The sequence below is a fragment of the Papaver somniferum genome, chromosome 8, assembly GCF_003573695.1.
Source record: "Papaver somniferum cultivar HN1 chromosome 8, ASM357369v1, whole genome shotgun sequence".
Lineage (NCBI taxonomy): Eukaryota > Viridiplantae > Streptophyta > Magnoliopsida > Ranunculales > Papaveraceae > Papaver > Papaver somniferum.
Genome location: NC_039365.1, coordinates 45,955,434 through 45,968,035, shown reverse-complemented (window position 1 = coordinate 45,968,035; position 12,602 = coordinate 45,955,434). Strand labels below are relative to the sequence as shown.

General features: G+C 36.9%; 3 protein-coding genes across 3 annotated transcripts; 1 reads left to right on the top strand and 2 right to left on the bottom strand.

Annotated features, from left to right (window-relative positions):
- The first annotated feature begins 233 nt into the window (after positions 1-233).
- LOC113305524 (glutamic acid-rich protein-like) lies at positions 234-2,639 on the top strand. Its single transcript, XM_026554547.1, has 5 exons — positions 234-335; positions 522-1,207; positions 1,320-1,415; positions 1,844-1,977; positions 2,239-2,639. The coding sequence occupies exons 1-5, from the start codon at positions 234-236 to the stop codon at positions 2,637-2,639; spliced, it is 1,419 nt and encodes a 472-aa protein (XP_026410332.1).
- A 1,994-nt stretch (positions 2,640-4,633) lies between these two features.
- Positions 4,634-6,724, bottom strand: LOC113305523. Its single transcript, XM_026554545.1, has 4 exons — positions 6,570-6,724; positions 5,778-6,324; positions 5,400-5,695; positions 4,634-5,174 (listed from the first exon to the last, which is right to left on the bottom strand). Exons 1-4 carry the CDS (start codon positions 6,722-6,724, stop codon positions 4,634-4,636), a joined length of 1,539 nt encoding a protein of 512 aa, XP_026410330.1.
- Positions 6,725-8,563: 1,839 nt separating this feature from the next.
- Positions 8,564-11,790, bottom strand: LOC113306877 (probable N-succinyldiaminopimelate aminotransferase DapC). The gene is made up of 2 exons (XM_026555801.1): positions 11,356-11,790; positions 8,564-9,954 (listed from the first exon to the last, which is right to left on the bottom strand). Exons 1-2 carry the CDS (start codon positions 11,569-11,571, stop codon positions 8,806-8,808), a joined length of 1,365 nt encoding a protein of 454 aa, XP_026411586.1. The 5' UTR covers positions 11,572-11,790; the 3' UTR covers positions 8,564-8,805.
- Between the last annotated feature and the right edge of the window lie 812 nt (positions 11,791-12,602).

Genomic DNA, 12,602 nt, shown 5'->3' with positions numbered 1-12,602 from the left:
TGGACAGTTCATATACATGAGTATCTCATGGCGAGCATTAAGAAACATCAGGATTCACCACTTAAAGTTAATGGTTGTGTGCTTTATTTGTTGGTGAGTTCACAGTTGTACACCTGATATATCGATTCACCATTTTAAATAATTATGTTCATTGTGTTTGTTCCTTTCTATTACATTTCTAACTATTCACCTATTTGTTAATGAAACATTGGTTTGCTGAACACAACAAAATCATGAAGCCAAGCAATGGGGAAGGTGTGCCAAGGCTTCTTAGGTGGATCATCAACGACGTCAGTAATACAATCGAGAAAGACTTGAATGATGCCATGAAAAAGGTATCTCAAAATACTTTATTAGAATAGTAAATGTACATTGATATACACCTTTAATAAGGTGTACATGATTGTACATTGTTGATAGATTTTAAGAAATTTGACTTGTGTACAACAATGTACGCTCTTACAACATGTGTAAAAAATTGTACATATGTGATCAATGTTGATACTTTGGCATGTTTTCAGATGAAACCAGGATGGGTGAAGACTTATACTGATGAAGAGCGATTGCTTTTGGATGAGTACCGGAGGCAGAAACAAGAAAATAACATAAATGCTGTGAAGGAAAAGCTGCGCATTTCAGATATGCGAAGAACGGAGTTGGATGAGGAGCTTACTGAAGTTCTGGATAGGAAAGAAAGGCTTCTTAGTTTTATTGAAGAGAAAAGACTACAAGTTAATGAAGTTGGTCTAATGAGCTTGACAGAAAGAGAAGTTAATGATTTCCGTAATTACACTTTGGATGAAATCTTTAAATGTGCAAAGGAAATACGGCTTGAAACTGAGGAGGATGGGGAGATTGAGGAGGAAGAGGATGAGGAGGATGGGGAGAAGCACAAGGAAGATGATGAGATTGAGGAGGATGAGGATGAGGAGGAGGAGGAGGATGACAAGGTTGAGGAGGAGCACAAGAAAGATGATGATGATGGTGATGATAATGACAAGGAGGAGCACAATGAAGATGGTGATATGCATGATCATAATGATGATGATAATGATGATGATGGTGATGACAATGACAAGGAGGGTAGCAAGGATGGTGATATGCATGATCATGACAATGAAAAAGAGGGTAGCAAAGGTGGTGATGACGAGCATGGAACTGAATCTGAAAGGAATGAAGTTCCGTCTGAAACTCTTGAAAATCAAAGGTACACCATCACTTTTTTTAAATTTTCAAGTCATTTCTTTTTTATGTGTGTACATAGTCGTACACTAGTGTGTGAAAGCTAATACCTTTTCTCAAAACTTGAATCTTTTTAGCACTCCTTCACCAAAGACCAATGAGGCAAATGAAGAAGGGGATGGCAAGGATGGAACAAGCCAAGGAGTTGAGTATGAAACTGGTAACAAGCCGAGGTATATGTGTAGATCGCATTTCTTCTCATTTTCTATATATGTGTACCAATATGTACATCTTAGTGATTTCTTCTGTGTGTGTATCAAGATGTACACCTTAGTGATTTCTCATTTTTTTTAAAAATTGTATTTTTTTCAGCACTCTTCTGCCAAAGGAAGTTGAAATCCCTGAAGGTTAAGAAGAGCATAAGAACCTTAATGACCAGGATACTGCTCAAACTGATGAAATTGACAAAGTAGCTGGGTGTGAAGATGCTAACAAGCAAAGGTATAAAGAAAATGATCTCAACTTATATATATATTTTTTTCAGTATGTGTGTACAAGGATGTACACCTTTATGACTTCTTCTGAATTTGTGTACATACCTGTACATTGGTGTAAAACTCTGTACACCATTGAAAATTCTCATAAAAATTTCATTTTTAAGTACTTCTATGCCAAAGAAAAGTGTAATCAATGAAGATAAACAAGACCAAGTGAACCTTGATGACCAGAATGTGATGGATGGCACTCGAACAGCTGAAATTGATGAAGCTACCATAATTGCAGCTGAAGCCATATGTCAGTTGGATCCTAAAGAAGTCCTTTTACTCACACAAGGAGAATAATCACAGAATGAGACTTATACATCAATTGAGGACCTTCTAGATAACTTGTATGAAACTGTGTTCGTAAAGCTTGAAAAAGATTGTTACAGAACGACACCATCTGAAGTGAAGGAAAAGATGGCAACCTTGATCCTCCACGATTGTCCAAGCTTTGCATTATTGAGCCAAGAAGATCCAAAAGAATAGTCGACGCAAAAATCATTATCCAATGAAGATGTACGAGAAAGGATCATTGAAGAAGCAGTGCAGTTCATTAAACAAAATCCTAGTGAATTTTTTAGCAGCCAAGAGGTGGAAGAAGAGAAAACGACTCCAGTGAGGACAAGAGAAGGGAGGATGAAGGAAGCAGAGATGTTGAAGACACAAGACGCTGGAAAGTTGTCTAAGACACCACAAAAGAGAAATTCAAAAAGAAAGCTAGATCCTGAATTCACTGCCGAGGGTAAAACCAAACGAGTTGTGATAAAATCAGATCCAAAAGGCAAGGGGATCAAAGAGGGACAAGAACCAGGCTATCCTGCCCCAATAAAGAGAAAGGGAGATGTATATCGTCCTCACAATCCATTGCCAGATGTTCGTCTATCACCACTATACCATGCTATGCAACCAGGATAGGACAAAAAAAGGGTACAAAAATTCTTCGACTATGCAAGCATGGAGTAAGTTCACAAAACACCATGATTGAATCTTATAAAAAAAATTATGTGCACAACTTTGTACACCATGTTAACATTTCCTTTATATTTCCACAGCTCTGTAGCTTGGCAACTAACAAGACTGGATGATCCAACAGTCAAGGAAGATATTTTGATTGCTGGAAGAGTATTTCGTGAACTGATGTTCAACAAATATCTGGACCAAGAGGTACTCCAGTTCTACATCCATCGACGTAGAAGAGCACTTGTCAGAGATAGCATTCGTCATCCAGGTGACAAAAAGTACCTGAGCTGTGAAATTATGAGTCCTACTGCATGTGTAAGTTTCTCAAAACAAATAAGAAATGTCATATATAGTTACTTTAATATTGTGTACATAGTTGTAAACCTAATTGACATGGCGTGTTCTATGTGTTTTTAAATTTCTTTAGCTGTGTACATTGATATACACCAATATACATATATGATTGACACATGGTCTGTTAAGTGTTGATTGTTAGATTTATTTAACTATGTACATAGATGTACACCAATATGCATCTATGATTGGCACATGGTATGCTAATTCTTGATTGTTAGATTTATATAGGTGTGTACATAGGTGTACACCTGTATATCATACATGGATATACGGTCTGTTTTCAGGCCCACAATGTTTGATTTGTTAGTTTTCTGTAGTAGTGTACATGCTTGTTAGTTTTCTGATTAAGGTGAGCCTAATTAATTTTTTTTGTAACAAATTATTAATTGCAGTACTATGTCAAGTATAATGTCACCAGCGAGGTGCAAAAGCTTGTGGTTGATTTCATACAGGACATGCCTGAGAATCTAGAAGTTCTTGTAATCCCTATCAATCACTCTACAGATCGAACGAGGATGGGATTGCACTGGTCGCTTTTGAATTTTGATTTCGAAGATAAGGAATGGAAATGGTATAACTCGTTACACTCAGAAAATGAGCAGTCATATCAAGACGATGCAAAGAAACTAGCAGATGTATTACAAGTGGGACTCAATAAGAAGAGAGCATTTAAGGGTCACCCACCTATAGAAGAGCACGAATTAAACATCATGACATTCCCTTCACAAGGAATCAACCCGGACTGTCTAATATATGCTTGTTACTTTATGAAACGAAGTATGAAGACAACAAAAGGTATGCAAAAAGGTCAGCAAAGGGCCGAATACATTTGTCATCAAATGAGATCAAAGTTGGTGGCCAAGATGTTGACAAAAGTCGGATGGTATGAAAAGGTGTGGGATATAGCGAAGGACGAGGAGCATAATCAATGGCGCAAGACTACAGGAAAGCAACCATTGAAGAGGAAGAAGAGTTTTTAATCTTCATTCAAGATCACTTTCTGAATTTCTTCTAAACATTTTTAATCTTCAGACAAATTTAAGTTTTCAACTTTCTGTTTAAGAATTATCACTATTATAAAGACCTTGAATTAATGTTTTTTATTAGTTTCAATATTGATGTTTTGAAAATAGACTTGTGTCAGTACTAAGGTATGTATTACAGGTTAGGAAATATTAAGGTGTACATGATTGTGCACAGTTTCTGACAGAGTAGAAAATCTGACAGGCAATGGTACAGGAAGGTGTACATAATGGTACACATGTACTAACAGAAACATAAAATAGAAAAAGTAATAACCTAGTATCAATCATTAAACATCAAAAATAAAAACTAATTACTGGCATTAGAACTGAAAAGATAGAATATTACTAAACAAAATAAACTAGTAGCATCCATTGTACAACAAGGTGTACATAATGCTACACATGTAAAAAGACAGGTAAGAAAAGTGAAGTGCACATGAAGGTGTACATAATGGTACATATATCCTGACACTAATTATCCATGAATAGAAAAATGAAAAGACATTACCAAAAGTAAAAACCAAAAAACATAGAATCTTGCAAACAAATCAAACATAATAAAAAGCATCAAGGCATGGGGCAGGTAGCTCTGTTGTGGTTACCAAGAGTGAAGCACTTTGTGCACATCATAGGCCTCTTTTTCTTCTCCCAAACCTTATTGAAACGCTGTTCTCTTCGTCTACCGGGTGGAGGCACAGGAATAGGAACAATAATCCTATCACTAGGATCATAAGACTGCGGCTTGTCATAATTGGGGATTGGAAAGACGATCTCTTGGTATGTATTGTTGTACCATTCAGTGGTGAAGTATGGCTCAACAAATGAATAGATGTCCTCCCTTGTAGATTGAATGGCAACACAAGCATGTGCGCAGGGAAAACCATTTACTTGCCACATGTGACACGTACAAGTTCTCTCCAACAGATCTACAGAATGAGTGCGGGGAGACCTGACTTCATATAATCCTTCCATAGACTCAACAACAGTCCAAGTACGACCAATGTTGATGTTCTCGTTTAGTAAATCCTCGTATACGAGAGTGAGCCTAGTGTTAAAATTTTCAAGACCTTCTATCCTTCTCTTAGATTTCATCTGCATAACCTTCAAACTAAGATAATAAAAAAACAAAACATAAAATCAAAACATGATATAGAAGAAATACAGATAAAACATGTGTACAACAATATACACATTAAGGAAATCCATGTGTACAACAATGTACACACAGTTGCAGAATCACAGATATAACATGTGTACAAGTATGTACACATCAAGCAAATCCATGTGTACGACAGTAAAAGTAAATGAATGAAACACTAAACATAAAACTCACCGTATCGCATCGAGAAGAGCAAAAGCAGGCATCTTTTTGAACTCAAGAATCCAGTTATTGAATGACTCGGAAATAGATGAAGAGTGAGCAGCATATATGTATACATGGAAAAATGCATTTGCCCATTTCTCCTTTGGAATGGTCCTGAGATAATTAGCAACATGTCCACAACCAATTGCATGCATGCCCCTCAAAGCTTCTTCAAAGTTCGCTGCTGTGTAAGAGTAAGCAGCTTTGTAAAACAAATCAATAACGGCATTGTAATTCGCATCACCTTTTCCAATAGGGAGATTGCACTTGATGTGGTAAAAGAAATAGCTGTGATATGAACTAGGAAATCCCCTGCAGAAGTCCTTCGTGACGATCACTAAGGAAAACAGTCGGACGATCATCAACCACTTGTTGAAGATTATCCAGAAACCAAAACCAATTGCCTTTGTTTTCAGATAAAACAATAGCAAAGGAATATGGGTGAAAACCATCATTTCCATTGACACATGTTGCAGCTATCAAAGTACCCCTGAATCTACCAATGAGGAAAGTAGCGTCCAAGTAAATCATGGGCCTGAGATACTTATAGCTATGCTTGCAAGCACCGAAACAGGTGAAAATCCGCTTAAATCTTCCAGTTTCTTCATCAACTTCGAGTTTCACAAAGCTATCATGATTAGTTTTCTCAATGGATTTCACATACCAATTTAAATCGCTATACGACTTCTCGTCGTCACCATATTGATATTCAAATACAGCTTCTTTCCCTCTACGGGCATGGTGATACTTAATATTTGACCCATAAGTCTTCTTCAAGAGTGACATGATCTGTTTGGGTTTTAAAGTGGGATCACCCTGTATACTATCAACGATCAAATGCTTAACTAACTTGGTTGTCACCACAGGACTCTTCAACCTTAAACCAACACCACAGCTACAAAAAAAAATCTGGAATAAGTAATGTGCACCACATTGTACACCTAATAAAATCTCAAAAACAACAACACACATGCAAAAAGAAAGCACAGACCAAGCAAGAATATGAAATTTAGACCACAAGTGCCACCTAAAAAGTCTACAACAAGTAATGTGCACCACAATGTACACCTAAAACAAGTCTACATATTAAAACCTAAAAATCAATAACATGGATCAAAAAAACAAGTGAATACCACTAACCTGTGAATAACGTTAGATTCTTTCAGCACAAACCGAGAAATGTCACCATTCACAGGCCCAAAGTGAATCCTCCAACTATAACCATCTTCTTCGTACTTCGCAGTAAAACGAGTCTTGTCGTTTTTAAGAATAAGAATCTTGTAACCAGTATACATCTTGTACTAATCAACAACAATTCTTACATCTTTAACACCACCCACAAATTCTCTACCAATATTGTCAAAAACATAACGTCATTCATCGATAATGAGAGGCTTGGCCTTGTCCGCGTCATGATCGACCACCCTTACAAGCTTAGGAATTTCACTTACACAAGAGTTTGAAATACTAGCACCAGAACTACTGCTCCAACCAGAATTAGAACGAGACAAAGACCTTGAACTAGTGCTACAACCAGTATGCTTCGGAATCACATCAACATTCAAATAGAAATCTTCATTGTTCATCTGAATAACAAGAGCAATTAAACCTTGAAGTTGTATATCACCTTGTATAAAAACTACTTGATTAGTATCCATATAGGAAAAACGTAAACCCAAAGGGGACAAAGACCTCCACTGCTTACAAGAAAAATGCTTCAATTCATCAACGGTGATAAAAGTATTAACACGAAACGCAGCAGAATGCTCACCATGATTCAAAACAGCATGAACAAACTTCTCAGACATATTTGATACACCTACATATAACAAAATATATAATAATAGTTTCAGATTCGCATAGCCTAAAACTTGAAGAGTGTACAGGAAAGTACACATTTAATCGAAGGTAAAAATCAAATAACAGTAAACTTAAAATCAAAACTACTCCATCGATTAATCGAAGATATAAGCTTCAGAATCTTACTAGAACACATAATTGAATAAACCAAAAGCATATGATCCAATATCAGTTCGATTTCATATCATGAATCATAACACCAAACACCAAAAAACAGTAATCAAAATCATTTAACGAAAATCAAAAGCTAAAATATAACAAAAATCAAATCAATAACATACAAACAATAAGATGTAACAGATTGAATTCATATCATCAACTGATAAAATCAAAAAAACTAAATATCAGAAAAGAGATTCAACGATGAAGCAAAAACAGAACTAACCTGAAGTTGAATTTCGTTAAATATCATAAACGATGAAATCCAACCTAACCTCTATGAATCTGTCTGAAACTGTTAAATCGATGAAACTGAAATTGAATTCTGGATCGATCTATCTCTGAAATCTGTCGTGAATTCAAATCTGAGATCAAAAATAATCCCGTAACTACACTTTACCAGTAACCTGAAGTTGAATCGCAACCAAATTTCTCTCTGAAACTGTTAAATCGCCTACGAATTTCTTCTCTGTCCGGCTCCCTGTTTTGAACTCATGTTTGAGATCTGAAATTTTCGATTTCAAGTCCTCGTTTTATGTATGGAATCGTCTCAAGGGTAGTTACGGGATATTGGAAATACAGGAAAATCGGGATCGGTCACAATTTTGGACTAACTCGTCCATATTTGGATTAAATTGTTTGAGACGGCGCTTTTCTGGATTAGAGAGTACTAGGCCTGAGATGAGAGGACTAAAACGTCTCAAGCCCAGTAACTTTGTGACTAAACGTCAATTTCTACAATCTTTTATCATGTTTCATCTCAAGGACATCAACCTGTTTATATATTGGTGGACTCCTTGCCAACTGTGTGCTTAACCATTTGACACTTGTCTCATGGCCAAAATAGCGCAGAAGTTGTGCTAGAGCAATTTCATTTTGGATGATATCTCTATATACATCTTGGCTCTTGCCATTGCCAACTGATTTTAAATGGCCAGTTCGAAACCGGAGCCAAATCTTTACTTGTCAGTGTTGTTTACGACATACGTTTACGTGCCTGTATCTGCTCAACAGTCTATTGTAGTCTTCTTATGCTCATTAACTGAAGCTGAATAAAGAAATAACAACAGAAAACAAATGATATTAAAGTAGTTTCGCAGTCTTCAAGCATTTTGTGTTTGTAATAGAATTTCATAGCATTTAATTGTGCATCTACATCCAGCTTTGAAAAGGTTGGATGGCTACTTTAATGTGATTTCAATCAAGAGAATGCTCATTCAAATGGCTTACAATGTAAATGTTTTCGTTCTACTCGGGGAGAACTTCCCCAGACAGAAAATAAACAGTTTTGGATAGACGGAAATTTAAGAGTAATATTTTTTCTCAATTATGCTGAGACTGAAGATAAAGAGTGATTTCATTTTCTCAACTTCGCTTTCATTCTTTCGACTGCTGCCCTAAGAGTATCCCCGTCCTTGCAGAATGTGAACCTCACCAAATTCTTACCATCCTCTGGATTAAGATAGAATACACTCGTAGGAATTGCGACAACTCCCACTTCCTTAATCAGATATTCGCAGAAGGCGACATCATTTTCAAACCCGAAAGGGGTATGATCAACGATGACAAAGTAAGTACCACTTGAAGGGTGGACCACAAAACCTACATCTTTAAGTCCTTCTACCAATATCTCCTTCTTATGCATGTAATCCTTCTTCATTTCTTCATAATAAGTTTCCGAGGTTCGAAGAGCTTCCGCAGCGGCAAACTGCATTGGAGTTGATGTAGCAAAAGTGAGGTAAGAGTGTGCCTGTCTTACTCCCCATGTCAGATGTGGTGGAGCTATAGCCCAACCAATCTTCCAACCTGTTACAGAAAATGTCTTTCCGAGGGAATTCATGGTGACAGTCCTCTCGTACATGCCAGGAAGTGAAGCTATAGAAATGTGATCTTCCTCGAATGCCAACTTATCATAAACTTCATCTGAGAAAACCAACACATCATTTTCTATACAGAGAGATGTAATAGTTTCCAATTCCTCTCGGCTGAACATTTTCCCCGTGGGGTTGTGTGGTGTGTTTAGAAGTATTGCACGAGTATTCTTTGAGATGATAGACTTGAACTCATCAATTGGAACTGAGAAATTGGGAGGCCGGAGGGTAATGGATTTTATATTGGCTCCAGCCATGGAAAGGGTAGCTTCGTAAGAATCATAAAAAGGGGCAAAAAGGATGACCTCATCGCCGGGGTTTATCAAGCCTAACATGGTAGCAGCAATGGCTTCAGTGCATCCTGAAGTGATAGTGACTTCCTTTTCAGGGTCCACCACCAGTCCCGAGTCTTTCTTGAACCTGGCAGCCACTGCAGAGTTGAGATCTGGAACACCATATCCCCGGGCATATTGGTTTTTCCCCTCTTTAATAGCTTGGATTGCGGCGTCTTTCACAAATTCAGGGCCATCAAAGTTGGGAAAGCCTTGGCCGAGGTTTATCGCTCCATGCTTGATCGCAAGCATGCTCATTTGTGTGAAGATTGTAGTCTTAAACTTCTCCAAGCGCTTTGCAACCTTTCAAGAAGGCAAAAACAGAGAACAGTTTAAAATGATGTATCTATCCTGGACAAATCTACAAGCACGGGTTGGTACATTTCTAGGCAAACTTTAGAAATATGAGAAGTTTGCCTGATTGGTAGATACTTTGCCAACATCTAATGATCAAAAAGTTCAATAAAATAAAATTTAGTAGTTTATGGAGCGAAAATGTACGAGGCACCTAGATGGTAACCTTCTGGAGTAGTATTAAGAAACACATTGCAGCAAGGAGATAACTTTTAACAGCATAGCAAGATAATAAGAATTACATGGAGCAGATATGTCAGTGGTCTACTAATTCTTTTTTTGATACCAATGGTCTACTAATTCTTAATCTACAGGTTCATCAGCTGCACAAGAGCCGCAATCAACTTGGAACACGATTACAGTTTCACCATACTACCCCCTCCAAGGAACAACACTTCCCACAGTCTGTAGAGGTGCTTAGTTGGATTCCCATCTAAGCATCTCTGCTGTTTCAAAGATTCCAGTGACAGAAGAACAAGTAACAATGAGCTTTCTCCCATTCTCTGGTGGCCCCATTCGTCTTGAGTTTTTCAGAGTGAGTAATTGCCTTATCTCACCCTATCTGAGATTGGACATTAACAAGTTCCACATAGTGGCCAAGGTTTTATAGATCGTATGACTGTTGTTTGCTATAGTGTGGTAACTGAAGAATGCACTGAATATCTGTTTTATTTCGGCCTTCCTATAAAATTTTGAATAACGTATGCACGCCTCCAATCTAACCTAGAAAGCACGTCTTGTTCTAATTTAAAAATGCTTGTAAATAACAACAATTTTGAGAAAGAGAATAGCTAAAAACTAAGAAGATGGACCATCTCTAAGGATGATTAGCAATTAACATCGCCAATAAAATTCTTTTTAATGCTTGATTCTTTAAGCCAAGAGTTCGGAGCAGTTACAGTATGACCACACAACCACGCATCCACAGTTCAGTTCAAACCCTAAATATCAAGGTAGAGAGACTAGAGATACCAAAACTGTTCCTGAATGAGAGGTCAGGGCCATTACAATCCAAATCCAGCATCAGATTTAGAAGTCCCTCAAAATTAAAATTTCCCTACTTAACAAGAACAAAACCCAAAGGCAACATCTTTGTTTTTATCATCAAGGATTCAAGGTTATTTATTATAAACAAGCTTCATTGACTACTCAAAACCATAAAAAACAAAATCCCTAATCCAAGATCAGCTCTACCACTATATGCACAACATATACAATCATAAACATCTCCGAAACACCCAGATTAAAATTTCTAAAAAGAAACATCAAAACAACGAAAAACCCCAATTCCAGAAAACGCAAACTTGCTATTACTGAGAGTTAGAAATACAAAAATGTAGAAGGAATTACCTGTACAGGATGCTGAACGACGAAATTTTTAGTGGTGGGTTCTTCGGAAGTTGTTGAAATTGCGGAAGCCATGAAAGAAGGGAATCTGCTTTTTCTGAAACTGTGGTTTAAAGTTGTTGTTGTGGGTATTGTGAAAATGTTTAATGCTCTTGTTCTCAGTGTTAACATTTCATTCCCATGTCTGAAATTTGATGAGGGTTTGACTAAACCCAGCATCACAATTTAAAGGAAGGGTTGAGAAAGAAATTTTAGAAAGGGAGAAGAAGAGTAGTTGCCTTTCCAAGCTGCTATCCCGAATCGTTCGGAGAATCAAGTGACTGTGGGTATGTATCCGGTACAATGTATTTGTATCCGCTTAAGATATGTGCTAACATAGCGTCGTAGATCCTGAATATCTATACACTCTGGATGCACAGACTGTACGAGTGCCTGACTGTGGCACTCCGAGCCCTATGACATGGATCTAAAATGTATCCATGCCTTGTAGATTTTCCTACCATGGGATATATATGGATAAAATTAATTATGGATCTGTATGGAATTATTGTCCAGGTTCAAAACTGACTATCCGTGGATGAGAGTGCGGGTCGAATTCGCCACCTCTCTCTCGATCATCCTATATTGTAAATAAAATCTATAACCATCTTCCTTTTAGCATGTAATTTGATTAAACTATTGTTAGAGTGCAATTAAGAGAGTACTCTTTCATTTATTTATTTATTCTAATAAACAATGAAGTTTTTTTTTTTCTTTTTTGCTCAAGCACACTTTTTATTAATTGAATAGCTAAAAGTTTTACAACTGGATTACAAAAAAGAAAACAACAAAATTACAACTCATAAGACTAAAGATAAGAAACCAAACCAACAGAACTAATTACGGCCTATAAACTAGCTATTCTGGAATTCAGATTGAAATTTTTTATTATTTGGGAGTCATAGTTATGAGCCCATCTTTTACCTTGCATTCTAATACCACCTTCATAAACCACTTGTAGAATTCTGTTTTTGAAGTTATGAATATTGACCTTTCCATTATCATATAGAACTGAATTCTTTTGGAACCATAATTCTTTCATTGTAGCACAAGCTGTTGTGATCCAAACCTCCTTTATCAGTGGACTTTGATGATTTGCTGCTTGACATACATCAGTAAAGGATATTGGCCTGGGAAATACAAAGACTGAACATAGCTAATTTCAAATTTGAACACTAAAATCACATTTCCACAAGGTATGCTCCATGTTG

Coding starts and splice junctions, on each gene's coding strand:
- LOC113305524 (XM_026554547.1), top strand. CDS start 234: ATGAAGCCAAGCAATGGGGAAGGTGTGCCAAGGCTTCTTAGGTGGATC. Junction 1,208..1,319: donor GAAACTCTTGAAAATCAAAG/GTACACCATCAC, acceptor GAATCTTTTTAG/CACTCCTTCACCAAAGACCA. Junction 1,978..2,238: donor AATTGCAGCTGAAGCCATAT/GTCAGTTGGATC, acceptor TATCCAATGAAG/ATGTACGAGAAAGGATCATT.
- LOC113305523 (XM_026554545.1), bottom strand. CDS start 6,724: ATGTATACTGGTTACAAGATTCTTATTCTTAAAAACGACAAGACTCGT. Junction 5,696..5,777: donor TGGTTGATGATCGTCCGACT/GTTTTCCTTAGT, acceptor TACCACATCAAG/TGCAATCTCCCTATTGGAAA. Junction 5,175..5,399: donor GCTCTTCTCGATGCGATACG/GTGAGTTTTATG, acceptor TTATTATCTTAG/TTTGAAGGTTATGCAGATGA.
- LOC113306877 (XM_026555801.1), bottom strand. CDS start 11,571: ATGCTGGGTTTAGTCAAACCCTCATCAAATTTCAGACATGGGAATGAA. Junction 9,955..11,355: donor TCGTTCAGCATCCTGTACAG/GTAATTCCTTCT, acceptor CCTTCTTGAAAG/GTTGCAAAGCGCTTGGAGAA.